At 40.4% G+C, this 26,024-nt stretch overlaps 1 protein-coding gene and 37 non-coding genes across 41 annotated transcripts in view; 36 read left to right on the top strand and 2 right to left on the bottom strand.

Annotated features, from left to right (window-relative positions):
* Positions 1-3,684: 3,684 nt before the first annotated feature.
* trnar-ccg (transfer RNA arginine (anticodon CCG)) lies at positions 3,685-3,757 on the bottom strand. The gene has a single exon. It is a non-coding gene; the product is annotated as a tRNA-Arg (tRNA).
* Positions 3,758-6,743: 2,986 nt separating this feature from the next.
* Positions 6,744-26,024, bottom strand: part of cacna1fb (calcium channel, voltage-dependent, L type, alpha 1F subunit) — a 64,502-nt gene continuing 45,221 nt past the window's right edge. For 3 of the 4 annotated variants that reach the window (XM_073867882.1, XM_055168363.2, XM_073867883.1), the window contains 8 exons: positions 13,075-13,194; positions 12,068-12,327; positions 11,837-11,860; positions 8,898-9,020; positions 8,563-8,720; positions 8,319-8,431; positions 7,907-8,245; positions 6,744-7,258 (listed from right to left, as the gene is read on the bottom strand). In XM_073867882.1, coding sequence (XP_073723983.1) covers positions 6,992-7,258; positions 7,907-8,245; positions 8,319-8,431; positions 8,563-8,720; positions 8,898-9,020; positions 11,837-11,860; positions 12,068-12,327; positions 13,075-13,194 — 1,404 coding nt within the window. In that variant the 3' untranslated portion in view covers positions 6,744-6,991. The remainder of the gene's footprint in view (positions 7,259-7,906; positions 8,246-8,318; positions 8,432-8,562; positions 8,721-8,897; positions 9,021-11,836; positions 11,861-12,067; positions 12,328-13,074; positions 13,195-26,024) is intronic. The other variant, XM_073867881.1, reaches the window with a different exon arrangement.
* trnar-ccg (transfer RNA arginine (anticodon CCG)) lies at positions 12,454-12,526 on the top strand. The gene has a single exon. It is a non-coding gene; the product is annotated as a tRNA-Arg (tRNA).
* Positions 14,357-14,429, top strand: trnar-ccg (transfer RNA arginine (anticodon CCG)). The gene has a single exon. It is a non-coding gene; the product is annotated as a tRNA-Arg (tRNA).
* Positions 14,555-14,627, top strand: trnar-ccg (transfer RNA arginine (anticodon CCG)). The gene has a single exon. It is a non-coding gene; the product is annotated as a tRNA-Gln (tRNA).
* trnaq-cug (transfer RNA glutamine (anticodon CUG)) lies at positions 14,753-14,825 on the top strand. The gene has a single exon. It is a non-coding gene; the product is annotated as a tRNA-Gln (tRNA).
* On the top strand, positions 15,138-15,210 carry trnar-ccg (transfer RNA arginine (anticodon CCG)). The gene has a single exon. It is a non-coding gene; the product is annotated as a tRNA-Arg (tRNA).
* On the top strand, positions 15,523-15,595 carry trnar-ccg (transfer RNA arginine (anticodon CCG)). Its single transcript has one exon. It is a non-coding gene; the product is annotated as a tRNA-Arg (tRNA).
* trnar-ccg (transfer RNA arginine (anticodon CCG)) lies at positions 16,315-16,387 on the top strand. Its single transcript has one exon. It is a non-coding gene; the product is annotated as a tRNA-Arg (tRNA).
* trnar-ccg (transfer RNA arginine (anticodon CCG)) lies at positions 16,709-16,781 on the top strand. Its single transcript has one exon. It is a non-coding gene; the product is annotated as a tRNA-Arg (tRNA).
* On the top strand, positions 16,898-16,970 carry trnar-ccg (transfer RNA arginine (anticodon CCG)). Its single transcript has one exon. It is a non-coding gene; the product is annotated as a tRNA-Arg (tRNA).
* Positions 17,294-17,366, top strand: trnar-ccg (transfer RNA arginine (anticodon CCG)). Its single transcript has one exon. It is a non-coding gene; the product is annotated as a tRNA-Arg (tRNA).
* On the top strand, positions 17,492-17,564 carry trnar-ccg (transfer RNA arginine (anticodon CCG)). Its single transcript has one exon. It is a non-coding gene; the product is annotated as a tRNA-Arg (tRNA).
* trnaq-cug (transfer RNA glutamine (anticodon CUG)) lies at positions 17,690-17,762 on the top strand. Its single transcript has one exon. It is a non-coding gene; the product is annotated as a tRNA-Gln (tRNA).
* trnar-ccg (transfer RNA arginine (anticodon CCG)) lies at positions 17,888-17,960 on the top strand. Its single transcript has one exon. It is a non-coding gene; the product is annotated as a tRNA-Arg (tRNA).
* On the top strand, positions 18,086-18,158 carry trnar-ccg (transfer RNA arginine (anticodon CCG)). Its single transcript has one exon. It is a non-coding gene; the product is annotated as a tRNA-Arg (tRNA).
* trnar-ccg (transfer RNA arginine (anticodon CCG)) lies at positions 18,481-18,553 on the top strand. Its single transcript has one exon. It is a non-coding gene; the product is annotated as a tRNA-Arg (tRNA).
* On the top strand, positions 18,877-18,949 carry trnar-ccg (transfer RNA arginine (anticodon CCG)). The gene has a single exon. It is a non-coding gene; the product is annotated as a tRNA-Arg (tRNA).
* Positions 19,075-19,147, top strand: trnar-ccg (transfer RNA arginine (anticodon CCG)). Its single transcript has one exon. It is a non-coding gene; the product is annotated as a tRNA-Arg (tRNA).
* Positions 19,655-19,727, top strand: trnar-ccg (transfer RNA arginine (anticodon CCG)). Its single transcript has one exon. It is a non-coding gene; the product is annotated as a tRNA-Arg (tRNA).
* On the top strand, positions 19,853-19,925 carry trnar-ccg (transfer RNA arginine (anticodon CCG)). Its single transcript has one exon. It is a non-coding gene; the product is annotated as a tRNA-Arg (tRNA).
* Positions 20,051-20,123, top strand: trnaq-cug (transfer RNA glutamine (anticodon CUG)). Its single transcript has one exon. It is a non-coding gene; the product is annotated as a tRNA-Gln (tRNA).
* On the top strand, positions 20,249-20,321 carry trnaq-cug (transfer RNA glutamine (anticodon CUG)). Its single transcript has one exon. It is a non-coding gene; the product is annotated as a tRNA-Gln (tRNA).
* Positions 20,634-20,706, top strand: trnar-ccg (transfer RNA arginine (anticodon CCG)). Its single transcript has one exon. It is a non-coding gene; the product is annotated as a tRNA-Arg (tRNA).
* Positions 21,019-21,091, top strand: trnar-ccg (transfer RNA arginine (anticodon CCG)). The gene has a single exon. It is a non-coding gene; the product is annotated as a tRNA-Arg (tRNA).
* trnaw-cca (transfer RNA tryptophan (anticodon CCA)) lies at positions 21,811-21,883 on the top strand. The gene has a single exon. It is a non-coding gene; the product is annotated as a tRNA-Arg (tRNA).
* trnar-ccg (transfer RNA arginine (anticodon CCG)) lies at positions 22,395-22,467 on the top strand. Its single transcript has one exon. It is a non-coding gene; the product is annotated as a tRNA-Arg (tRNA).
* trnar-ccu (transfer RNA arginine (anticodon CCU)) lies at positions 22,593-22,665 on the top strand. The gene has a single exon. It is a non-coding gene; the product is annotated as a tRNA-Arg (tRNA).
* Positions 22,791-22,863, top strand: trnar-ccg (transfer RNA arginine (anticodon CCG)). Its single transcript has one exon. It is a non-coding gene; the product is annotated as a tRNA-Arg (tRNA).
* trnar-ccg (transfer RNA arginine (anticodon CCG)) lies at positions 22,989-23,061 on the top strand. Its single transcript has one exon. It is a non-coding gene; the product is annotated as a tRNA-Gln (tRNA).
* On the top strand, positions 23,187-23,259 carry trnar-ccg (transfer RNA arginine (anticodon CCG)). Its single transcript has one exon. It is a non-coding gene; the product is annotated as a tRNA-Arg (tRNA).
* On the top strand, positions 23,385-23,457 carry trnar-ccg (transfer RNA arginine (anticodon CCG)). Its single transcript has one exon. It is a non-coding gene; the product is annotated as a tRNA-Arg (tRNA).
* Positions 23,780-23,852, top strand: trnar-ccg (transfer RNA arginine (anticodon CCG)). The gene has a single exon. It is a non-coding gene; the product is annotated as a tRNA-Arg (tRNA).
* Positions 24,176-24,248, top strand: trnar-ccg (transfer RNA arginine (anticodon CCG)). The gene has a single exon. It is a non-coding gene; the product is annotated as a tRNA-Arg (tRNA).
* On the top strand, positions 24,769-24,841 carry trnar-ccg (transfer RNA arginine (anticodon CCG)). Its single transcript has one exon. It is a non-coding gene; the product is annotated as a tRNA-Arg (tRNA).
* Positions 25,165-25,237, top strand: trnar-ccg (transfer RNA arginine (anticodon CCG)). Its single transcript has one exon. It is a non-coding gene; the product is annotated as a tRNA-Arg (tRNA).
* trnar-ccg (transfer RNA arginine (anticodon CCG)) lies at positions 25,363-25,435 on the top strand. The gene has a single exon. It is a non-coding gene; the product is annotated as a tRNA-Arg (tRNA).
* Positions 25,943-26,015, top strand: trnar-ccg (transfer RNA arginine (anticodon CCG)). The gene has a single exon. It is a non-coding gene; the product is annotated as a tRNA-Arg (tRNA).

The following is a 26,024-nucleotide window of genomic DNA, read 5'->3' on the forward strand; positions in this document are numbered from 1 at the left end:
CTACTTGACCGTTGTAACGATACATTCTGTATGTGACCCTGGACACAAAACCAGTCATAAGGATGAAAATTTTTTAAATACTAATCGACTGTTAAAACAGTAGGTACTATATAGACAGTTTCATCGGACGAACGCATGCTGTCACGTTTACGTATCTGGGCCAAACTTAACTTCCGGTCTCTGTTTGTTTAATAGTCTGGCTAGTGGCTAAAGTGAACTCTGGAACAAATACCTTGTCGAAAATAACAAATGTTTTGGTTTCCTAAAGACGAGGGGAGACAACGATTATGAATCACTGCTATCTTAAGGGAGGTTTGGCAATTGATCTGCAGTTAAAGGTATAGCGGAGGATTTTCTTTTTCCGGGTGGATCATCAAGATTATTGGTGCTCCTATTTGTCAATCAGGAGTGTTGCGCAATTGCATTTTTTTAAAAAGTGGAGAAGGCGGTTCTTTTCTAAAATTCGAGAAAATCCTTCGCTACACCTTTAACTTTGTATACATAAATTTTACACAGTATAATGTTAGCTCAGTGTTTTTGATACACTTTAGCTATGATTTGAACTTATCAACGTGTTATTTATTTAGCTTTATCAGAAATAAACAACACTAAAAAGACTCTATTGTAATGATTATTTGTGGACGTTTACCGGAAGTAATATTTTTTTCAACAAAAGCCGTTTGTTTATGTTGTTACTGCTAAAACCGTCTTTGATAGTATGAATGTATTCGGACATTTGCCTTGTTGATAGATCACGTGACGCAGTCGTCAGTGTAACAATAAGTTAGTCGTTAACTGGAATGACATTTGATAACTTTTATTTTTTGCCTACTGTTTTTCGTATACAATGAATTCAGACATACTCCTCGTCTACTGCTTTTGCAGACTAGATAGTTTGGAAGTAGGCAGTTTTGGATGCAGAGCGACATACAATAGCTGTGTCCCAATTCGAAGGATGCAACCTTCTAAGGACGCGACCTCAGAAGGCGAGCACTCTGTCTTTAAAGGTCGCAGCCTCCGAAGTCCCAAAGACCAAAGTCCCAGGAAGACCCATAATTTGCATTACCTGCTGCACGCACCCACCACGCCTGTCAGCGGAACACAGTGGAGACGTTTCTGACTTATAAAAAAAATATGAAACTCGCGTTGCTCGCTCTAGATCTGCAAATTTTTCACTTGAGTTGAATATTTTCAACTTATGCGAAGGCGTATTTGAGGCGAATAGCGTGTGTTTTATTGCACTAACCGCACCGCCAAATTTGCGTCATTCGTGAAGACAGGTCTGATCACGTCTTTGCATTAATCTACTCATGCAAATCGTTGAACTCGCATCTGGTGTGAACACGCAGTTAGAATAGGCCTTCGAAGGTCACAGACTTCCAATAGAGGGTATGCACGAGACATCACCTTTGGCGAAAGTGACTGCGGTTACGTCCAATGAGTGGCAAAAAGTCTGAGTGACAGCATTAGCATAACGTGGAAAACGTGTCTAAAAATGGAAAAAAGTAGTTGTGTGATCGACTGTGCTAACAGATTCAACAAAAATTTTGAGCGTCATTTTCAAAGAGAGAAAGGAGAATTAATTCATTAGCAGTAGCCAGATGTCAGGTATGTACATTTTTGGGATGAAAAAATCCTATAAAATACAACATTGAAAACTCTTATTCTGTGTAATTGCAATTGGTTGTTTGGCAAGTTGTTAGGGTCACTAAGGCCAACCAAATTCAATTAAAGCTAATAATAGTCAGTTTTACTGGCGTTTTTGCAGCAGCTGCTATTAAAACCAGCCATTTTTTTAAATGTTTTGCCACTCAACAGAGCGAGCATGGTCACGTGGAAAAGTGACGTCGTTGCATACCTTCTATTGGGATTATTATATCCGCCATGTTGATACATCACGTGATATACGTCGTCATAACAACAAATGAGTCGTTTACTTGGGTAATGTTAAACAAGCGCAATTAAACCACAAGGAACAACTGTTTTTCTTATGTATCTCCATTTGAATAGAGCCACGTTACTGTTTTTGACATTTTTAAATATGACAACGCCTCTCCTTTCTTATTCGTTAGGTGACTTCTCTCCCAGTGCTCACGGGATAGTGTCCATTGAATGCACCCTTCAAATTCTTGCCAGTAGTAGTAGGTCATCCAGGAAATTTTCACCTACTGTTTTTTTAATTCGGACATACTACCTTGCTTCGCCTACTATATAGTATGGAAATATGTGATTTCGGACATAGTGTCTAAAACTGGTTGTAAAACACTGCATTTTCTGTAGCTACAGTAACTCAGTATTTCACTGGACACCAAGTGCTTCTGCATAGACCATTGTGTGTTCCAACAAATAGGCCTACTGTTAGAATTTCATAATAAAACATTCATATTTCTAAACGCAGTAGACCAGAGAGTTGGAGACAGAATGCTTTCATTGACATGATGACTCATATTTTATTTTTAGTGGTGTAAAAAATAAACACTCAAGTATGTGGAATGCTAAAAACATGAAAATACTTCTAAAATGCCTTTAAAATGGAATGACCCCTTACTGGAATCGAATAAGAAGAACAGGTCTTTCAAAAGGCCTATGAGTGGCTTATCTCATGCAACGTTGTTTTCTGTTCATTAGCGTTTCAGTCACTGAACTGTACAAGAACAGCAGACAGTATTCCAGAAAAATGAATCCATGTATATTTTCCTACACTCTTTCCCAAAAACACTGCAGCTATTATAGATGCATTGTTCTTATTGCCAATGAAAACCGAAATTAGAAGCTTTCAATTGCAAAATCCCATGCAAAACATGATTTTATCTCAATGTATTTTAGATAATATGTAATGATGATGAAAAAAATGTGTAGGCCATTTTTCATTGATGTTAGGTTGTTAGACTGTGATTGTTAACAGCTGGGCTTGGATGAAAAAAACTGGAGAAGGGAGTGAAGTAGTTCAGCTCAAGGGGAAGAACAGTTCAGGAAAGTGTCCTCCCCCATAATGCACCATTGTAATTTTAGCCATTGCGAAACTTGCCAAAGGGACTTGTCGTAGACTTCTACTAACTCAATACACACATCAGTAAAACAACCCAATGAGAAACACAGAAAAATCACACATGATACCCGAAAAAAAAAACTATTTAACTGAGGGAAACAAATTTATAATCTCTACATATATACTTACCATATTGTAGGCTATTGTTTATATTACAGTGACACCTAGGTGTCTTGACACTTTCCTTGATATGTTCTTACCGAGTTTGTAAACAGAAGCTTTCAGGAGCTGTTGGCATGAATTCGAAGGCTGATCTATCACCATGTTACCTAAAACCACAGAACAAGAAAGTAAAGGATGGCAGTGTTCATATTCATATGTTCAGTGCATACCAAACGGGATATATTCCCCTCCGAAGGCGCTTTGGAGTAAAAACAATCATGGCCACCATATTGAAGGGTTGTTTCAAAACTCAAGGGATCATTCGTAGTCAAAATGTATCCATTAAAAACAAAATCTTTTGCCCATGGTGCCACCAAAATGAGCACAAACCAAAACAAACTAACTAACGTTGAACAAATTAGGTTTCCCGTGTGTTTTTTTGCCAACAACCATACGAAATGTGCGATGTTTAACATACAGTTTTTAAACTCACCGCCCACATTTTTTTTCAAATCAATTTAATATATGTGAAGTGACCCAGGTGGGACTCGAACCCACAATCCCCAGCTCCGGAGGCTGATGCCTTATCCATTAGGCCACTGGGCCTCATTCATGTAATCAGCAGGAGTGAAAATCTCTATATTTCAGTTTACAAACATAATACAAAATCGTATTCTCTCATTTAATCTTACATATTATTCCATCATAATGCATTATGAATTGTGACCTCTGCTCAATGCAAGACCAATAACATACAATGCAACCCAGATGGGACTTGAACACACAAACCTCAGCTCCAGAGGCTGATGCCTTATCCATTAGGCCACTAGGCCTTACAAAGACCACAGAGTAAATCATTGTTGTATAGCAGATCTTTTTATTAAATGTAATTAATTAGTTTTTAGCATCAACAAAAGCTTTACCCTAGACTGGGGAAAACAAACCTATAAATATGAATAAATAAAATAAGGCTTTAACAGGCTTGTAAAGAAAGACAGACCGCAAGAAGAAGAAATATTTCATTTCACCTTTATATTTCAGTTTAAAAACATAATTCGAAATGTTTAAACTTGTTCAATCTCACATAAATTATTACTTTAATATTCCATGTACAGTAATTATTTTAATAAAATTCTATATTATTTACACTAATGAATTCAAATGAATGTTTGAGGAAGCACACATTATTGGTTACATAGACATAAGAGTATGGCATACAATTTGTAAGTATATTTGCTTGGTTTGTAATTTCATTTAATGTTCAGTAATTTTATTACTAAACAGCCATATGGATAGGGCACTTTGTCCTCATATCGCTCTTCTATGGGTATGTAATTTGGAACCGAATCAGTTATTAATGGATTCAGTAGGGGAGAGCGGGGTGAGTTGTCACACTTTTAACACTGTCTAACATTTACTGAGAGCACCATTTATCACAATGGTATAAATCTCATACCAAATGAAAGAAAGAAGTCTTGGGCACATACTGTATGTTGTATTCATTACATTTTCATATCTTATCTCATTACAGAGTTAAAGACTATTGAATAGAGAATGTTCACCCCAATCGGCAGGTAAGTTGTCACACTATATTATCTAAAAAGAAGAACGCTGCTTAATTGTAAGAATGGGTTAGAATGTTATGACCCCAATTAAACACTAATCAAGGTGTTCAGGGTTGCTTGATAATTACAGACAGGTGTATGAGGGTTTCAGACAACTGACCTAGGGTTTAGGAATACAATGAGTGTGAAACATCAGATTATGAATACCCAGGGCTATCTCTTAACCCCTGGTTAAGTACGAACAGTGTAAAATGTGAAATAGACAACCCAGGATTCCGTTAACACGGGGTTTAGAATTACCAGAGGCGGACACTACTTAAGTATTTTTACTTTCTACATAAAAGTACATTTTTAAGTATTTGTATTTTATCAGTGTTTTTCTTTGGAAAACATACATTCCAAAGCAAATTATCATAATTTTTACTCCACTGCATTTCATAATTTCAAGTTTTTGGTTTATATTTAATATTTAAGTACATTAAACATTTAGTAATTTTTTACTTAAGTAAAAAGTACTTTTGTACTTTTACTCAAGAAAAGTAAAAGTACACATTTTTAATTAGGTATTAAATACATTTTAATATGCAATATAAAAGAATACAGTATGATTCTATGCTTTAGAATGTAGTGAACATTTTTTAGTAAAGTAATTTTTCCCAAGATAAAAACTCAGATGATTGAAAAAAATACTCAAGTAGTGTCCGCCTCTGAAAATAACGCAGGGTTAACTATTTCCAGTGTGAAGACTTGCCCCAAAGTCATTAAGACAACTTGACATGTGTGCTAATGTTGGCTTAATCTCAGGATTAACACAACATAGCATGTCAGCTAAAGTATCAAAAAACACGTTATTTTCTCCTCTATTTTGTGCAAAAATAATAATTTTAGCATTAATACCTAACAAAGTTGTATTGCATAAAGTTGAAAGTGTTTTTACTTTTTAAGCCAAAAAATAAGAAAATTGTGCTAACGTCAGATTAAAGCGATCTTGACCACATGTGAAAACAAATTTGACTATAAAGTCATCACAAAAAGTGGCTATTTAATTTTTTTGATGGCCTCTAGTGTTGGAGTTATTGACAGTGTGACAACTTACCCTGCTCTCCCCTATTAATTAAAAAGTAATTGACAAAACTATAATATATAGGTTTTTTTTAAAAAAGACAGTAAAATCAGCAATAGTTATATCGGTTATATTTCAAAGTCAACCATATACCGTGGAATAGATGACATAAAATTAAAAAATGATTAAATACTAAATAAATACAAAATATTTTGTTTTTAAAATACATTATTTATTATGCTGTTCTAAAACAATAATTCGCCATGAAACGGAAGTAGCTATTGCCTTATTTTCCATGTGGTGACGTATATCAGAGTGAAACCGGCTTCTGAAATGAAATAAGGCAGGGCTGGATTTGAATTTGTCCAAAACAAAACAAGTTTTTCATTTTATTTTCATGACGACTTTAAAGGGATAAATAACAAAAAAAAAAGTAAATTCCGTCATCATTTACTAACCCTCATGTTGTAACAAGCCTGTATAAATTTCTTTGTTTTGCCGAACACAAAGGAAGATATTTTGAAAACGTTTTATTTAATACGTAGTATTTTTTCCTACTATGGAAGTCAATGGTGCTTCTGTTTCATGCTTCATTACAAATATCTTCCTTTGTTTTCAGCAGATCAAAGAAACACACACAAGTTTATAACAACATAAGGGTGAGAATATCAGAATTTTAATTTTTGGTTGAACTATCCCTTTAAGTGAACACTACGTTGCCTTTTATTCCACTTAGAAATTCAGCCCATGTACCATACACTGGTCTATTTTGAAAAACTGTGAAAAAATACACACATACACACACAATGCAAGAGAAATGTTGGAACCCGATGAAAATACAAGCAGATGCAGATTTTTAACAAATTCTGTTCATATTATCAATATTTGAAAAACACATATCGGACACTCCCTTTGTATGAAGTTAAAAAATAAACAGATGGAGACAAACAAGATGTGAAATCACATTTGCATAATATGAAACAAGTTCGATGTAATACCATGTTTATAAAAAGAGTCCTCTGGAGAATGTAAAACTGTCATGCTGACAGAGTGACTGAATGCTGGTCTTTCTCATAAATTCAATATATCTAAGCAAAACCACCATCTGCAACTGTCCTCACTGAATCAAAGCAGCATGAACGGTTTGATTTGCCTGTCAGCATTTCTGTTGCTCCTCCCACTAACATCCTGATTGGTTCTCTTTTCTGTCATTCACAAAGATGTAACACACGTCATCTCATCAGCCAAGTCTTCTTCCTCGTGGTTCCTGATGGGCTCTTCATCACTATAAATGGGTCCCATCTCTGAGTGTTTTTGAAATCCCTGACTCTCCCCAGAGCCTCCACGGCTCAGGAGATCACTAGCAGCACTTTCCATCTCATCTATGGTCATCTGACAGGCGTCTGCAATCTCGCGCTTGGCAAAGGCTACAAATTTTGGGTCCTTGGCATATAAGCCCAAACCCTCAGATATCAAGACCTGTGGAGGATAAAGTGATTGGTAGTAATAGCACTGAGGCCTGTTTGCTCACAAAGTTCATTTGCATTTATCCAAAGCAACTTACAGTGCATTCATTTTATCAGTATGCATGCTCCTGGGGTTTAAACTCGCAACCTTTTATGTTGCTAATGCAATCACACTGAGCTACCAGAACAGCAGGTTTATTATAATAGCAATACTGAAAAGCAATTAAATTGATCGAAAAACAAGCATACTATAAAGGTCTAAAATAATAATAAAATGCCTTTATCTTAAAGTTGGTTGATTTCTTGTTTGAAGTCGTTTGCGAAGATAATTAGATAAATAATTATGAAATCAGGGGCGCTGAAAAAGTGGGCGGTTATTCACACGCTGTAAATAAAAATGTTACATCTAGCACTTTTTGAGGCGATCATCTGTTCCTTTCTTCCTCCTGCACTTGTGGCTGTAGGCGGCATAAATCATTTTTTAAAGACCTCCTGTGTTTACTTTTATGTTGCTATTAAGCTGCTGTCATACTTTTGTAATGTCCCCCTGACGATGCGTTCACATTGTTTTAGATATAATACGTTATTAAAGTACAGTAACATTGATGTTGTTAAGCTATAATGTGTCTCTAGTGTTGCTCTAATCTTACTTCACACATACCGCTTCAACCAGGCTGTCAGCGCTTCCTCTTTTCTCGCTGTAATGGGGACTGAGTTGGGTGGGGACTCTGAGCGTGGTGTAGGCTCTGTACGGCTGCCCGCCTCCCCCATTAGAGGATCCCGAATACCATCCCTGCCGATCAGACCCGGGTACTCCGGCAGCACTGCTCTTTTTGTCCCAGAGGCCAATGTTAGCAGCCCCTGCTGAGGCCTCTTCTTCTACCAGGATTAGTGGAGCGTAGAGGAATCGACCTCGGCGAGGGCCAGTGTTTGCCCATGATGCCGTTGAACCCGTGGATGATCTGGTGCTGCTGCGACGAGAATCGTAACTGTTGTATGCCTGCAAGGGAAAGAAACATTTTGGGGTGGGATAAGATGTACTGTACATGACCGACAGTATGTGGTAATGTTACCTGTGCACGTGCTCTGCAGGGAGGAGAGTTCTGATGGTATGTTCCTGGGATTGGCAGGTCATCACTGCTACCTTGCCTGCTCAAACACTGTATATTAAATGAAGCTTTCCTCCCTGCGATTAGAATGAGATGTGTGAGAGAAAGGGTTAAAGAGACACTACATTTCTTTAAAACATCTTTATCAAATATAAAATAACTGTTAGTAGTGATAATTCATGAACTAATTAGACCACAATTGTGTTACCTGTAGGTGTGGCTGGCAGCAGGCGTCTTCGAGCTGTCCTCCTGACGTCTCCAGAACTGTTTCCATAATGATTACCATATACAGATGGTCTCATCGAGTGTCCATCATACCTGTCTCGATGCCCTGGGTACATACGGTTGTCGTCTGGATAACCATGCCTGAACAGGAAAAATAATACAATAAAGACAATCTTTTTGCTTAAATGAACAATATGTAGAAATAGGATATAAATATAGACATTGTATTGAAAATATATCTATAAACAAGAATGCAATTTCATATTAATGTACATTAAAAGTTGGTTCATTGTGACACAGGCAGAAATTTTGGAGCACCTTTCTCTTGAGATGACACTCTCGCTGTCTTCATCTTTTCCATAGAAGCGCTGCTCTCCAGGGTACACACCACCTTCCTCTCTCCGTGAGAGAGGGGAGGAGAATCTGTCCCTGGATTCCCTCCTGTGAACAAGATAGGAAAGCAGCAGTCAGATGGAGACAAGAGAACAGCAGAAAGCAACTGAAAGGAGGACGGAGAGAACAGAGACGGACAGGAACAGAAGTAAGGACAGAGATAACAAGGTTTCGGCTAGGAGGGACACAGTTTGGTTTAGTGGTATGATTAGGATGAAAAGGGCGGTTCAGGCTAGGTGGGATAGAGTTATGGCCTAAAACCCATAAAATGTTAGGTTTATGGTTAGGTTTGAGGGTAGAATTAGGATAAAACAGTGCATATCTTGTGAGATTTCACGAAATTTGGGCATTTGCTGCATCCCTTCTAGTCACAACCAGAGAACAGCGAACAGAAAAAGAAGGGAGGATGGGGAGAAAAGAAGGTAGGACAGAGAGAACAGTGAACAGGAAAAAAAATGGAGAAAAGAGCGGACAGGAAAAGTAGGAAGGACGGAGAGAACCGCGGACAGGAACAAAAGGAAGGACAGAAAAAGCAACGAACAGAAAAAGTAGGGAGGGCGGAGAGAACAGCGGACAGGAAAAGAAGGGAGGACGGAGAAGAGCAGACAAGAAAAGATGGGAGGACAGAGAGAACAGCAGACAGGAAAAAGGATAACGAACAGAAGAGCAGACAGGGAAAGAAGTGAGGATGGAGAGACGATAGACAGTAACAGAAGGAATGACAGAAAGAGCAATGAACAGGGAAAGAAGGGAGGACAGAGAGAAGAGCGGACATGAAAAGAAGGGAGGACGGAGAGAAGAGCAGACAAGAAAAGAAGGGAGGACAGAGAGAACAGCGGACAGGAAAAAGGATGACAGAAGAAGAGCAGACAGGGAAAGAAGGGAGGATAGAGAGAAGAGTGGACAGTAAAAGTAGGGAGGATGGACAGAACGGTGAACAGTAACAGAAGGAGGGACAGAAAGAGCAATGAACAAGGAAAAAGGGAGGACAGAGAGAAGAGCGGACAGGAAAAGGGAGGGTGGACAGAAAAGAAAACAGGGAAAGAAGGAAGGACAGAGAGAAGAGCAGACAGGGAAAGAAGAGAGGACGAAGAGAAGAGCGAACAGGAAACGTAGGGAGGATGGAGACAAAAGCGGACAGGAAAAGAAGGAAGGACAGAAAGAGCAACGAACAGAAAAAGTAGGGAGGACGGAAAGAACAGCGGACAGGGAAAGAAGGGAGGATGGAGAGAAAAGCAGACAGGGAAATAAGGGAGGACGGAGAAAAGAGTGGACAGTAAAAGTAGGGAGGATGGACAGAACGGTGGACAGTAACAGAAGGAAGGACAGACAGAGCAATGAACAGGAAAAGTATGGATGACAGAGAGACAGGAGTACGGAGAGAAGAGCAGACAAGAAATTAAGGTAGGACAGAGAGAACAGCGGACAGGAAAAAGGATGACGACAGAATAGCAGACAGGGAAAGAAGGGAGGATAGAGAGAAGAGTAGACAGGGAAAGAAGTGAGGATGGAGAGAACGATAGACAGTAACATAAGAAAGAACAGAAAGAGCGAACAGGAAAAGTAGGGAGGATGGAGACAAAAGCAGACAGGAAAATAAGGGAGGACAGAGAGAAGAGCGTACAGGAAAAGTAGAGAAGAGTAGACAAGAAAGAAGGAATGACAGAGAAAAGAGCGGAAAGGAAAAGGAGGATGGACAGAAGAGCAAACAGGGAAAGATGGGAGGACGGAGAGGAGAGCAGACAGGAAAAGTAGGGAGGATGGCGATAACAGCGGACAGGAACAGAAGGAAGAACCGAAAGAGCAACGAACAGAAAAAGTAGAGAGGACTGAAAGAACAGCGGACAGGGAAAGAAGGGAGGATGGAGAGAAGAGCAGACAGGGAAAGAAGGGAGGACGGAGAGAAGGGTAGGCAGGGACAGAAGGGAGGACGGAGAAAAGAGTGGACAGTAAAAGTAGGGAGGATGGACAAAACGGTGAACAGTAACAGAAGGAGGGACAGAAAGAGCAATGAACAAGGAAAGAAGGGAGGACAGAGAGAAGAGCGGACAGGAAAAGGGAGGCTGGACAGAAGAGAAAACAGGGAAAGAAGGGAGGACAGAGAGAAGAGCAGACAAGGAAAGAAGAGAGGACGAAGAGAAGAGCGAACAGGAAAAGTAGGCTGGATGGAGGCAAAAGCAGACAGGAAAAGAAGGAAGGACAGAAAGAGCAATGAACAGAAAAAGTAGGGAGGATGGAAAAAACAGTGGACAGGAAAAGAAGGGAGGATATAGAGAAAAGCAGACAGGGAAATAAGGGAGGACGGAGAAAAGAGTGGACAGTAAAAGTAGGGAGGATAGACAGAACGGTGGACAGTAACAGAAGGAAGGACAGACAGAGAACAGGAAAAGAATGGATGACAGAGACGAGCGGACAGGAAAAAGGCGGGTGGACTGAAGAGAAAACAGGAAAAGAAGGGAGGACAGAGAGAAGAGCAGACAGGGAAAGAATGGAGGATGGAGAGAAGAGAGACCAGGAAAAGAAGGAAGGACAGAACGAGCCATGAACAGAAAAAGTAGCGCGGACGGAAAGACCAGCGGACAGGGAAAGAAGGGAGGAGGGACAGAACGGTGGACAGTAACAGAAGGAAGGACAGCCAGAACAATGAACAGGAAAAGAATGGATGACAGAGAGCGGACAGGGAAAGAAGGGAGGATGGAGAGAAGAGAGAACAGGAAAAGTAGGTAGGACAGAGAGAAAAGCGGACAGGAAAAGTGAGGATGGATAGAAGAGGGGACAGGAAAAGTAGGGAAGATGTAGAGAACATCAGACATGAACCGAAGGAAGGATGGACAGAACAGCAGCAATCTATGCTAATTGCTTACCTTGGGTACTTGTAGTATGATGGTCTTTAATGTACAGTATGAAAGTAAACCAGCATTAAATATATGTTTGTGTAATAAAATACAAGCAGATTGTTTAATTCAGAAGCACTAATAATAAAGTCATTGGTATTCTAGAAGAATGGAATGTAAAATACAAATTGTAGTCATTTTTTTTGTGATAAAAAGCAGTTATATGGTATTACAAAATATTTTATTAACTCATTTATTAACCTCCTAGGCAGCTGGTCAAGCAGGCCATTCTTGTGTTGGTAATGGACAGATGATCGTGTACTGTCTCTTCTCCTGACGTTCTCGTGCTCCAAAGCACCATTACCATTCTGTGTTTTTGCAAGAGAGCTCTTACGCCCCAGTCTTCCGTTCAGCATGTTGTCTCCTGAGAGAGAAACCGGAACGCCGGTGGGAGTCATGGCCAGAGAGGAGCGACGGCTTTTGCTTATGGTCTCAGCATGGCCTGCATAACCATTTTCACTCTAATAGTCCAAAATAATGCAAAATGTTACATTAAAATACAGCAGTGATTATTGTTTATCATTCAATTACTGAGCTGTCATATAATGTAGATCTGGAAGATTCTTTAAGACTCTCCTTGTGGGAAAGGCCCAGTGGCCTAATGGATAAGGCATCAGCCTCCGGAGCTGGGGATTGTGGGTTCAAGTCCCACCTGGGTCGTAAGCCTTTAGTTGTTGCTTACAAAGCAAGAATGGACTGCAGTGTTACCAAACTATGTAATAAATAAATGTGCTGTTATGCAACTCCTTGTTTATTTCTATTGAGAGGAAGGAAACTATTAATAAGTATACACTTTTTGACTAAATTATTAATAAACAAGTGTATAAATAACAAAATCTCATGGTAGGGCAGATGAGGGAATGGAATTACATAATCATTTCATTTAACTAAACAAGCCACAACACCTACACCAAACACTAAAATCCCTCAACCCAAACCTCTATTCATTATCTGATATCTGCTGTTGTCAGAGTAAATCTGGCACTCAAATTACCATCTGTCTCAACAGACCAGGTGCATCATTACTCTGAATAATGATCTAATCCTTCTGACTCTTAGTTTAGAATAGATATTTTCTATTCTCCAACTTTAGGATATGAATTCAGTGTGTTTGATAGAAAAATCTGCAGATAAATTAAATGATCCAAAGCACCCCAAATCCATTAAAAAGATCAAATGAGAACCTTGTCGGTCTTGGTGATAAGCACCTTATAACAGGCATCCTCTGCCTCTTGCTCCTCCTCCAGACCTTCATCTTCCTCTTCCAGATCTTCATTCATGGCCAGTCTCATTTCTGGCCCCAGGTCCTGCAGAGTTCTCAGCCCGGCCTGACACAGATGCACGCGAAAAGAAAGAGGGCCTAGAGTATATATGCAGCTCAAAATACAGCTAAAGCACATTCATTCTTGAGAGTTTAGATATAAAAATAAACAGAAAGCAACTTAGACAACCTTTAGAAAAGTTTTCATTAAAGCACTGAAGCCTCATTATAATATGTGCGGCCCAGTGGCCAATTCGAAAAGGCCTCAGCCTCTGAACCTGATGATTGTAGGTTTAATGATAAAATAATACTACATTTATTTTTTACTACACATTTTTATCCAAACCAACTTGCAGTACATTCAATGTAGCCTATAATTAATCAGAACATGGGTTCTCTTAGAATTAAACCCAAGACCATTATGCTAAAACATATATGATATGAGTGATCAGTCATCAGTGGCCTAATGAATAAGGTATCAGCCTCTGGAGCTGGGGATTGTGGGTTTGAGTCCCACCTGGGGCATAAGATCTTAACTTTGAAAGTTTAATGATGCCAACATTGCTAAACATCCCTTGTTTCATGTGTTATTTGTGAGATTAAGTGCAAACGCACCAAAACATGTGTTGCTATCTTATGGCCAAGAGGAGACCCAGTGGCCTAATGGATAAGGTATCAGCCTCCGGAGCTGGGATTTTGGGTTTGAGTCCCATCTGAGTCTTAAGATCTTAATTTTGATAGTTTAATGATGACAACATTGCTAAGCATCCGTTGTTTGATGTGTTATTTGTGAGATTAAGTGAAGAAGCACCAAAAAACGTTTTGCTAGCATAAAGACATTGTTTGATGTGTTATAAGGTATCAGCCTCCGGAGCTGGGGATTGTGGGTTCGAGTCCCATCTGGGTCGTAAACTTTAACCGAAGCTATGACCGTTTCACGTTGTTAATGACACCATTGCTAAAAATCCATTATTTGATGGATTAAGTCTAAAAGCACTGAATAAAGTGTCGCTAGTGTAAGGCTAAGAGGAGATCCAGTGGCCTAATGGATAAGGCATCAGCCTCCGGAGCTGGGGATTGTGGGATCGAGTCCCATCTGGGTCGTAAGATCTTAACTTTGATAGTTTAATGATGACAACATTGCTAAACATCCGTTGTTTGATGTGTTATTTGTAAGATTAAGTGAAAAAGCACGAAAAAAGGCGTTGCTAGCGTAATGGCAAAGTGAAGACCCAGTGGCCTAATGGATAAGGTTTCAGCCTCCGGAGCTGGGGATTGTGGGTTCGAGTCCCATCTGAGTCGTAAAATCTTACCTTTGATAGTTTAATGATGACAACATTGCTAAACATCCGTTGTTTGATGTGTTATTTGTAAGATTAAGTGAAAAAGCATGAAAAAAGGCGTTGCTAGCGTATAGGCAAAACGAAGACCCAGTGGCCTAATGGAAAAGGTATCAGCCTCTGGAGCTGGGGATTGTGGGTTCGAGTCCCATCTGGGTCGTAAAATCTTACCTTTGATAGTTTAATGATGACAACATTGCTAAACATCCGTTGTTTGATGTGTTATTTGTGAGATTAAGTGAAAAAGCACCAAAAAAGGCGTTGCTAGCGTATAGGCAAAACGAAGACCCAGTGGCCTAATGGATAAGGTATCAGCCTCTGGAGCTGGTGATTGTGGGTTCGAGTCCCATCTGGGTCGTAAAATCTTACCTTTGATAGTTTAATGATGACAACATTGCTAAACATCCGTTGTTTGATGTGTTATTTGTAAGATTAAGTAAAAAAAGGCGTTGCTAGCATAAAGGCAGAATGAAGACTCAGTGGCCTAATGGATAAGGTATCAGCCTCCGGAGCTGGGGATTGTGGGTTTAAGACCCATCTGGGTCGTAAGATCTTAACTTTGATAGTTTAATGATGACAACATTGCTAAACATCCGTTGTTTGATGTGTTATTTGTGAGATTAAGTGAAAAAGCACCAAAAAAGGCGTTGCTAACGTAAGGGCAAGTGAAGACCGAGTGGCCTAATGGATAAGGTATCAGCCTCCGGAGCTGGGGATTGTGGGTTCGAGTCCCATCTGGGTCGTAAGATCTTAACTTTGATAGTTTAATGATGACAACATTGCTAAACATCCGTTGTTTGATGTGTTATTTGTAAGATTAAGTAAAAAAAGGTGTTGCTAGCGTAAAGGCAGAATGAAGACTCAGTGGCCTAATGGATAAGGTATCAGCCTCCGGAGCTGGCGATTGTGGGTTTGAGACCCATCTGGGTCGTAAGATCTTAACTTTAATAGTTTAATGATGACAACATTGCTAAACATCCGTTGTTTGATGTGTTATTTGTGAGATTAAGTGAAAAAGCACCAAAAAAGGCGTTGCTAACGTAAGGGCAAGTGAAGACCGAGTGGCCTAATGGATAAGGTATCAGCCTCCGGAGCTGGGGATTGTGGGTTCGAGTCCCATCTGGGTCGTAAGATCTTAACTTTGATAGTTTAATGATGACAACATTGCTAAACATCCGTTGTTTGATGTGTTATTTGTAAGATTAAGTGAAAAAGCACCAAAAAAGGCATTGCTAGCGTAATGGCAAAGAGAAGACCCAGTGGCCTAATGGATAAGGTATCAGGCTCCGGAGCTTGGGGTTGTGGGTTCGAGTCCCATCCTGGTCGTAAGATCTTAACTTTGATAGTTTACTGATGACAACATTGCTAAACATCCGTTATTTGATGTGTTATTTGTAAGATTAAGTGAAAAAGCATGAAAAAAGGCGTTGCTAGCGTAAAGGCAAAACGAAGACCCAGTGGCCTAATGGATGAGGTATCAGCCTCTGGAGCTGGGGATTGTGGGTTCGAGTCCCATCTGGGTCGTAAAATCTTACCTTTGATAGTTTAATGATGACAACATTGCTTAACATCCGTTGTTTGATGTGTTATTTGTAAGATTAAGTGAAAAAGCACGAAAAAAGGCGTTGCTAGCGTAATGGCAAAGTGAAGACCCAGTGGCCTAATGGATAAGGTATCAGCCTCCGGAGCTGGGGATTGTTGGTTCGAGTCCCATCTGGATCGTAAGATCTTAACTTTGATAGTTTACTGATGACAACATTGCTAAACATCCATTGTTTGATGTGCTATTTGTAAGATTAAGTGAAAAAGCACGAAAAAAGGTGTTGCTAGCGTAATGGCAAAATGATGACCCAGTGGCCTAATGGAGAAGGTATCAGCCTCCGGAGCTGGGGATTGTGGGTTCGAGTCCCATCTGGGTCGTAAGAGCTTAACTTTGATAGTTTACTGATGACAACATTGCTAAACATCCGTTGTTTGATGTGTTATTTGTAAGATTAAGTGAAAAAGCACGAAAAAGGCGTTGCTAGCGTAATGGCAAAGTGAAGACCCAGTGGCCTATGGATAAGGTATCAGCTTCCGGAGCTGGGGATTGTGGGTTTGAGACCCATCTTGGTCGTAAGATCTTAACTTTGATAGTTTAATGATGACAACATTGCTAAACATCCGTTGTTTGATGTGTTATTTGTGAGATTAAGTGAAAATGCACCAAAAAAGGCGTTGCTAGCATAATGGCAAAGTGAAGACCCAGTGGCCTAATGGATAAGGTATCAGCCTCCGGAGCTGGGGATTGTGGGTTCGAGTCCCATCTGGGTCGAAAGAGCTTAACTTTGATAGTTTACTGATGACAACATTGCTAAACATCCGTTTGTTTGATGTGTTATTTGTAAGATTAAGTAAAAAAAGTTGTTGCTAGCGTAAAGGCAGAATGAAGACTCAGTGGCCTAATGGATAAGGTATCAGCCTCCGGAGCTGGGGATTGTGGGTTCGAGTCCCATCTGGGTCGTAAGATCTTAACTTTGATAGTTTACTGATGACAACATTGCTAAACATCCGTTATTTGATGTGTTATTTGTAAGATTAAGTGAAAAAGCATGAAAAAAGGCGTTGCTAGCGTAAAGGCAAAACGAAGATCCTGTGGCCTAATGGATAAGGTATCAGCCTCTGGAGCTGGGGATTGTGGGTTCGAGTCCCATCTGAGTCGTAAAATCTTACCTTTGATAGTTTAATGATGACAACATTGCTAAACATCCGTTGTTTGATGTGTTATTTGTAAGATTAAGTGAAAAAGCACCAAAAAAGGCGTTGCTAGCGTAATGGCAAAGTGAAGACCCAGTGGCCTAATGGATAAGGTATCAGCCTCCGGAGCTGGGGATTGTGGGTTCGAGTCCCATCTGGGTCGTAAGATCTTAACTTTGATAGTTTACGGATGACAACATTGCTAAACATCCGTTGTTTGATGTGTTATTTGTAAGATTAAGTGAAAAAGCACGAAAAAAGGCGTTGCTAGCGTAAAGGCAAAATGAAGACCCAGTGGCCTAATGGATAAGGTATCAGCCTCCGGAGCTGGGGATTGTGGGTTCGAGTCCCATCTGGGTCGTAAGATCTTAACTTTGATAGTTTAATGATGACAACATTGCTAAACATCTATTGTTTGATGTGTTATTTGTAAGATTAAGTGAAAAAGCACGAAAAAAGGCGTTGCTAGCGTAATGGCAATATGATGACCCAGTGGCCTAATGGATAAGGTATCAGCCTCTGGAGCTGGGGATTGTGGGTTCGAGTCCCATCTGAGTCGTAAAATCTTACCTTTGATAGTTTAATGATGACAACATTGCTAAACATCCGTTGTTTGATGTGTTATTTGGAAGATTAAGTGAAAAAGCACGAAAAAAGGCGTTGCTAGCGTAATGGCAAAGTGAAGACCCAGTGGCCTAATGGATAAGGTATCAGCCTCCGGAGCTGGGGATTGTGGGTTCGAGTCCCATCTGGGTCGTAAGATCTTAACTTTGATAGTTTACTGATGACAACATTGCTAAACATCCGTTGTTTGATGTGTTATTTGTAAGATTAAGTGAAAAAGCACGAAAAAAGGCGTTGCTAGCGTAAAGGCAAAATGAAGACCCAGTGGCCTAATGGATAAGGTATCAGCCTCCGGAGCTGGGGATTGTGGGTTCGAGTCCCATCTGGGTCGTAAGATCTTAACTTTGATAGTTTAATGATGACAACATTGCTAAACATCTATTGTTTGATGTGTTATTTGTAAGATTAAGTGAAAAAGCACGAAAAAAGGCGTTGCTAGCGTAATGGCAAAGTGAAGACCGAGTGGCCTATGGATAAGGTATCAGCCTCCGGAGCTGGGGATTGTGGGTTCGAGTCCCATCTGGGTCGTAAGATCTTAACTTTGATAGTTTAATGATGACAACATTGCTAAACATCTATTGTTTGATGTGTTATTTGTAAGATTAAGTGAAAAAGCACGAAAAAACGCGTTGCTAGCGTAATGGCAAAATGATGACCCAGTGGCCTAATGGATAAGGTATCAGCCTCCGGAGCTGGGGATTGTGGGTTCGAGTCCCATCTGGGTCGTAAGATCCTAACTTTGATAGTTTACTGATGACAACATTGCTAAACATCCGTTATTTGATGTGTTATTTGTAAGATTAAGTGAAAAAGCATGAAAAAAGGCGTTGCTAGCGTAAAGGCAAAACGAAGATCCTGTGGCCTAATGGATAAGGTATCAGCCTCTGGAGCTGGGGATTGTGGGTTCGAGTCCCATCTGAGTCGTAAAATCTTACCTTTGATAGTTTAATGATGACAACATTGCTAAACATCCGTTGTTTGATGTGTTATTTGTAAGATTAAGTGAAAAAGCACGAAAAAAGGCGTTGCTAGCGTAATGGCAAAGTGAAGACCCAGTGGCCTAATGGATAAGGTATCAGCCTCCGGAGCTGGGGATTGTGGGTTCGAGTCCCATCTGGGTCGTAAGATCTTAACTTTGATAGTTTACTGATGACAACATTGCTAAACATCCGTTGTTTGATGTGTTATTTGTAAGATTAAGTGAAAAAGCACGAAAAAAGGCGTTGCTAGCGTAATGGCAAAGTGAAGACCCAGTGGCCTAATGGATAAGGTATCAGCCTCCGGAGCTGGGGATTGTGGGTTCGAGTCCCATCTGGGTCGTAAGATCTTAACTTTGAAAGTTTAATGATGCCAACATTGCTAAACATCCGTTGTTTAATATGCTCTTTTTGAGATTAAGTGCAAAGGCACCAAAACAGGTGTTGCTAGCTTAAGGCCAAGAGGAGACCCAGTGGCCTAATGGATAAGGTATCAGCCTCCGGAGCTGGGGATTTTGGGTTTGAGTCCCATCTGAGTCTTAAAATCTTAATTTTGATAGTTTAATGATGACAACATTGCTAAGCATCCGTTGTTTGATGTGTTATTTGTGAGATTAAGTGAAGAAGCACCAAAAAACGTTTTGCTAGCATAAAGACATTGTTTGATGTGTTATAAGGTATCAGCCTCCGGAGCTGGGGATTGTGGGTTCGAGTCCCATCTGGGTCGTAAACTTTAACCGAAGCTATGACCGTTTCACGTTGTTAATGACACCATTGCTAAAAATCCATTATTTGATGGATTAAGTCTAAAAGCACTGAATAAAGTGTCGCTAGTGTAAGGCTAAGAGGAGATCCAGTGGCCTAATGGATAAGGCATCAGCCTCCGGAGCTGGGGATTGTGGGTTCGAGTCCCATCTGGGTCGTAAGATCTTAACTTTGATAGTTTAATGATGACAACATTGCTAAACATCCGTTGTTTGATGTGTTATTTGTAAGATTAAGTGAAAAAGCACGAAAAAAGGCGTTGCTAGCGTAATGGCAAAGTGAAGACCCAGTGGCCTAATGGATAAGGTTTCAGCCTCCGGAGCTGGGGATTGTGGGTTCGAGTCCCATCTGAGTCGTAAAATCTTACCTTTGATAGTTTAATGATGACAACATTGCTAAACATCCGTTGTTTGATGTGTTATTTGTAAGATTAAGTGAAAAAGCATGAAAAAAGGCGTTGCTAGCGTATAGGCAAAACGAAGACCCAGTGGCCTAATGGAAAAGGTATCAGCCTCTGGAGCTGGGGATTGTGGGTTCGAGTCCCATCTGGGTCGTAAAATCTTACCTTTGATAGTTTAATGATGACAACATTGCTAAACATCCGTTGTTTGATGTGTTATTTGTAAGATTAAGTGAAAAAGCATGAAAAAAGGCGTTGCTAGCGTATAGGCAAAACGAAGACCCAGTGGCCTAATGGATAAGGTATCAGCCTCTGGAGCTGGTGATTGTGGGTTCGAGTCCCATCTGGGTCGTAAAATCTTACCTTTGATAGTTTAATGATGACAACATTGCTAAACATCCGTTGTTTGATGTGTTATTTGTAAGATTAAGTAAAAAAAGGTGTTGCTAGCATAAAGGCAGAATGAAGACTCAGTGGCCTAATGGATAAGGTATCAGCCTCCGGAGCTGGGGATTGTGGGTTTAAGACCCATCTGGGTCGTAAGATCTTAACTTTGATAGTTTAATGATGACAACATTGCTAAACATCCGTTGTTTGATGTGTTATTTGTGAGATTAAGTGAAAATGCACCAAAAAAGGCGTTGCTAACGTAAGGGCAAGTGAAGACCGAGTGGCCTAATGGATAAGGTATCAGCCTCCGGAGCTGGGGATTGTGGGTTCGAGTCCCATCTGGGTCGTAAGATCTTAACTTTGATAGTTTAATGATGACAACATTGCTAAACATCCGTTGTTTGATGTGTTATTTGTAAGATTAAGTAAAAAAAGGTGTTGCTAGCGTAAAGGCAGAATGAAGACTCAGTGGCCTAATGGATAAGGTATCAGCCTCCGGAGCTGGCGATTGTGGGTTTGAGACCCATCTGGGTCGTAAGATCTTAACTTTAATAGTTTAATGATGACAACATTGCTAAACATCCGTTGTTTGATGTGTTATTTGTGAGATTAAGTGAAAATGCACCAAAAAAGGCGTTGCTAACGTAAGGGCAAGTGAAGACCGAGTGGCCTAATGGATAAGGTATCAGCCTCCGGAGCTGGGGATTGTGGGTTCGAGTCCCATCTGGGTCGTAAGATCTTGACTTTGATAGTTTAATGATGACAACATTGCTAAACATCCGTTGTTTGATGTGTTATTTGTAAGATTAAGTGAAAAAGCACGAAAAAAGGCATTGCTAGCGTAATGGCAAAGAGAAGACCCAGTGGCCTAATGGATAAGGTATCAGGCTCCGGAGCTTGGGGTTGTGGGTTCGAGTCCCATCCTGGTCGTAAGATCTTAACTTTGATAGTTTACTGATGACAACATTGCTAAACATCCGTTATTTGATGTGTTATTTGTAAGATTAAGTGAAAAAGCATGAAAAAAGGCGTTGCTAGCGTAAAGGCAAAACGAAGACCCAGTGGCCTAATGGATGAGGTATCAGCCTCTGGAGCTGGGGATTGTGGGTTCGAGTCCCATCTGGGTCGTAAAATCTTACCTTTGATAGTTTAATGATGACAACATTGCTTAACATCCGTTGTTTGATGTGTTATTTGTAAGATTAAGTGAAAAAGCACGAAAAAAGGCGTTGCTAGCGTAATGGCAAAGTGAAGACCCAGTGGCCTAATGGATAAGGTATCAGCCTCCGGAGCTGGGGATTGTTGGTTCGAGTCCCATCTGGATCGTAAGATCTTAACTTTGATAGTTTACTGATGACAACATTGCTAAACATCCATTGTTTGATGTGCTATTTGTAAGATTAAGTGAAAAAGCACGAAAAAAGGTGTTGCTAGCGTAATGGCAAAATGATGACCCAGTGGCCTAATGGAGAAGGTATCAGCCTCCGGAGCTGGGGATTGTGGGTTCGAGTCCCATCTGGGTCGTAAGAGCTTAACTTTGATAGTTTACTGATGACAACATTGCTAAACATCCGTTGTTTGATGTGTTATTTGTAAGATTAAGTGAAAAAGCACGAAAAAAGGCGTTGCTAGCGTAATGGCAAAGTGAAGACCCAGTGGCCTATGGATAAGGTATCAGCTTCCGGAGCTGGGGATTGTGGGTTTGAGACCCATCTTGGTCGTAAGATCTTAACTTTGATAGTTTAATGATGACAACATTGCTAAACATCCGTTGTTTGATGTGTTATTTGTGAGATTAAGTGAAAATGCACCAAAAAAGGCGTTGCTAGCATAATGGCAAAGTGAAGACCCAGTGGCCTAATGGATAAGGTATCAGCCTCCGGAGCTGGGGATTGTGGGTTCGAGTCCCATCTGTGTCGAAAGAGCTTAACTTTGATAGTTTACTGATGACAACATTGCTAAACATCCGTTTGTTTGATGTGTTATTTGTAAGATTAAGTAAAAAAAGGTGTTGCTAGCGTAAAGGCAGAATGAAGACTCAGTGGCCTAATGGATAAGGTATCAGCCTCCGGAGCTGGGGATTGTGGGTTCGAGTCCCATCTGGGTCGTAAGATCTTAACTTTGATAGTTTACTGATGACAACATTGCTAAACATCCGTTGTTTGATGTGTTATTTGTAAGATTAAGTGAAAAAGCACGAAAAAAGGCGTTGCTAGCGTAATGGCAAAGTGAAGACCCAGTGGCCTAATGGATAAGGTATCAGCCTCCGGAGCTGGGGATTGTGGGTTCGAGTCCCATCTGGGTCGTAAGATCTTAACTTTGATAGTTTACGGATGACAACATTGCTAAACATCCGTTGTTTGATGTGTTATTTGTAAGATTAAGTGAAAAAGCACGAAAAAAGGCGTTGCTAGCGTAAAGGCAAAATGAAGACCCAGTGGCCTAATGGATAAGGTATCAGCCTCCGGAGCTGGGGATTGTGGGTTCGAGTCCCATCTGGGTCGTAAGATCTTAACTTTGATAGTTTAATGATGACAACATTGCTAAACATCTATTGTTTGATGTGTTATTTGTAAGATTAAGTGAAAAAGCACGAAAAAAGGCGTTGCTAGCGTAATGGCAATATGATGACCCAGTGGCCTAATGGATAAGGTATCAGCCTCTGGAGCTGGGGATTGTGGGTTCGAGTCCCATCTGAGTCGTAAAATCTTACCTTTGATAGTTTAATGATGACAACATTGCTAAACATCCGTTGTTTGATGTGTTATTTGGAAGATTAAGTGAAAAAGCACGAAAAAAGGCGTTGCTAGCGTAATGGCAAAGTGAAGACCCAGTGGCCTAATGGATAAGGTATCAGCCTCCGGAGCTGGGGATTGTGGGTTCGAGTCCCATCTGGGTCGTAAGATCTTAACTTTGATAGTTTACTGATGACAACATTGCTAAACATCCGTTGTTTGATGTGTTATTTGTAAGATTAAGTGAAAAAGCACGAAAAAAGGCGTTGCTAGCGTAAAGGCAAAATGAAGACCCAGTGGCCTAATGGATAAGGTATCAGCCTCCGGAGCTGGGGATTGTGGGTTCGAGTCCCATCTGGGTCGTAAGATCTTAACTTTGATAGTTTAATGATGACAACATTGCTAAACATCTATTGTTTGATGTGTTATTTGTAAGATTAAGTGAAAAAGCACGAAAAAAGGCGTTGCTAGCGTAATGGCAAAGTGAAGACCGAGTGGCCTATGGATAAGGTATCAGCCTCCGGAGCTGGGGATTGTGGGTTCGAGTCCCATCTGGGTCGTAAGATCTTAACTTTGATAGTTTAATGATGACAACATTGCTAAACATCTATTGTTTGATGTGTTATTTGTAAGATTAAGTGAAAAAGCACGAAAAAACGCGTTGCTAGCGTAATGGCAAAATGATGACCCAGTGGCCTAATGGATAAGGTATCAGCCTCCGGAGCTGGGGATTGTGGGTTCGAGTCCCATCTGGGTCGTAAGATCCTAACTTTGATAGTTTACTGATGACAACATTGCTAAACATCCGTTATTTGATGTGTTATTTGTAAGATTAAGTGAAAAAGCATGAAAAAAGGCGTTGCTAGCGTAAAGGCAAAACGAAGATCCTGTGGCCTAATGGATAAGGTATCAGCCTCTGGAGCTGGGGATTGTGGGTTCGAGTCCCATCTGAGTCGTAAAATCTTACCTTTGATAGTTTAATGATGACAACATTGCTAAACATCCGTTGTTTGATGTGTTATTTGTAAGATTAAGTGAAAAAGCACGAAAAAAGGCGTTGCTAGCGTAATGGCAAAGTGAAGACCCAGTGGCCTAATGGATAAGGTATCAGCCTCCGGAGCTGGGGATTGTGGGTTCGAGTCCCATCTGGGTCGTAAGATCTTAACTTTGATAGTTTACTGATGACAACATTGCTAAACATCCGTTGTTTGATGTGTTATTTGTAAGATTAAGTGAAAAAGCACGAAAAAAGGCGTTGCTAGCGTAAAGGCAAAATGAAGACCCAGTGGCCTAATGGATAAGGTATCAGCCTCCGGAGCTGGGGATTGTGGGTTCGAGTCCCATCTGGATCGTAAGATCTTAACTTTGATAGTTTAATGATGACAACATTGCTAAACATCTATTGTTTGATGTGTTATTTGTAAGATTAAGTGAAAAAGCACGAAAAAAGGCGTTGCTAGCGTAATGGCAAAGTGAAGACCCAGTGGCCTATGGATAAGGTATCAGCCTCCGGAGCTGGGGATTGTGGGTTCGAGTCCCATCTGGGTCGTAAGATCTTAACTTTGATAGTTTAATGATGACAACATTGCTAAACATCTATTGTTTGATGTGTTATTTGTAAGATTAAGTGAAAAAGCACGAAAAAAGGTGTTGCTAGCGTAATGGCAAAATGATGACCCAGTGGCCTAATGGATAAGGTATCAGCCTCCGGAGCTGGGGATTGTGGGTTCGAGTCCCATCTGGGTCGTAAGATCCTAACTTTGATAGTTTACTGATGACAACATTGCTAAACATCCGTTATTTGATGTGTTATTTGTAAGATTAAGTGAAAAAGCATGAAAAAAGGCGTTGCTAGCGTAAAGGCAAAACGAAGATCCTGTGGCCTAATGGATAAGGTATCAGCCTCTGGAGCTGGGGATTGTGGGTTCGAGTCCCATCTGAGTCGTAAAATCTTACCTTTGATAGTTTAATGATGACAACATTGCTAAACATCCGTTGTTTGATGTGTTATTTGTAAGATTAAGTGAAAAAGCACGAAAAAAGGCGTTGCTAGCGTAATGGCAAAGTGAAGACCCAGTGGCCTAATGGATAAGGTATCAGCCTCCGGAGCTGGGGATTGTGGGTTCGAGTCCCATCTGGGTCGTAAGATCTTAACTTTGATAGTTTACTGATGACAACATTGCTAAACATCCGTTGTTTGATGTGTTATTTGTAAGATTAAGTGAAAAAGCACGAAAAAAGGCGTTGCTAGCGTAATGGCAAAGTGAAGACCCAGTGGCCTAATGGATAAGGTATCAGCCTCCGGAGCTGGGGATTGTGGGTTCGAGTCCCATCTGGGTCGTAAGATCTTAACTTTGAAAGTTTAATGATGCCAACATTGCTAAACATCCGTTGTTTAATATGCTCTTTTTGAGATTAAGTGCAAAGGCACCAAAACAGGTGTTGCTAGCTTAAGGCCAAGAGGAGACCCAGTGGCCTAATGGATAAGGTATCAGCCTCCGGAGCTGGGGATTTTGGGTTTGAGTCCCATCTGAGTCTTAAAATCTTAATTTTGATAGTTTAATGATGACAACATTGCTAAGCATCCGTTGTTTGATGTGTTATTTGTGAGATTAAGTGAAGAAGCACCAAAAAACGTTTTGCTAGCATAAAGACATTGTTTGATGTGTTATAAGGTATCAGCCTCCGGAGCTGGGGATTGTGGGTTCGAGTCCCATCTGGGTCGTAAACTTTAACCGAAGCTATGACCGTTTCACGTTGTTAATGACACCATTGCTAAAAATCCATTATTTGATGGATTAAGTCTAAAAGCACTGAATAAAGTGTCGCTAGTGTAAGGCTAAGAGGAGATCCAGTGGCCTAATGGATAAGGCATCAGCCTCCGGAGCTGGGGATTGTGGGTTCGAGTCCCATCTGGGTCGTAAGATCTT

Source organism: Misgurnus anguillicaudatus, chromosome 5 (genome assembly GCF_027580225.2).
Source record: "Misgurnus anguillicaudatus chromosome 5, ASM2758022v2, whole genome shotgun sequence".
NCBI classification, from domain to species: Eukaryota; Metazoa; Chordata; class Actinopteri; order Cypriniformes; family Cobitidae; genus Misgurnus; species Misgurnus anguillicaudatus.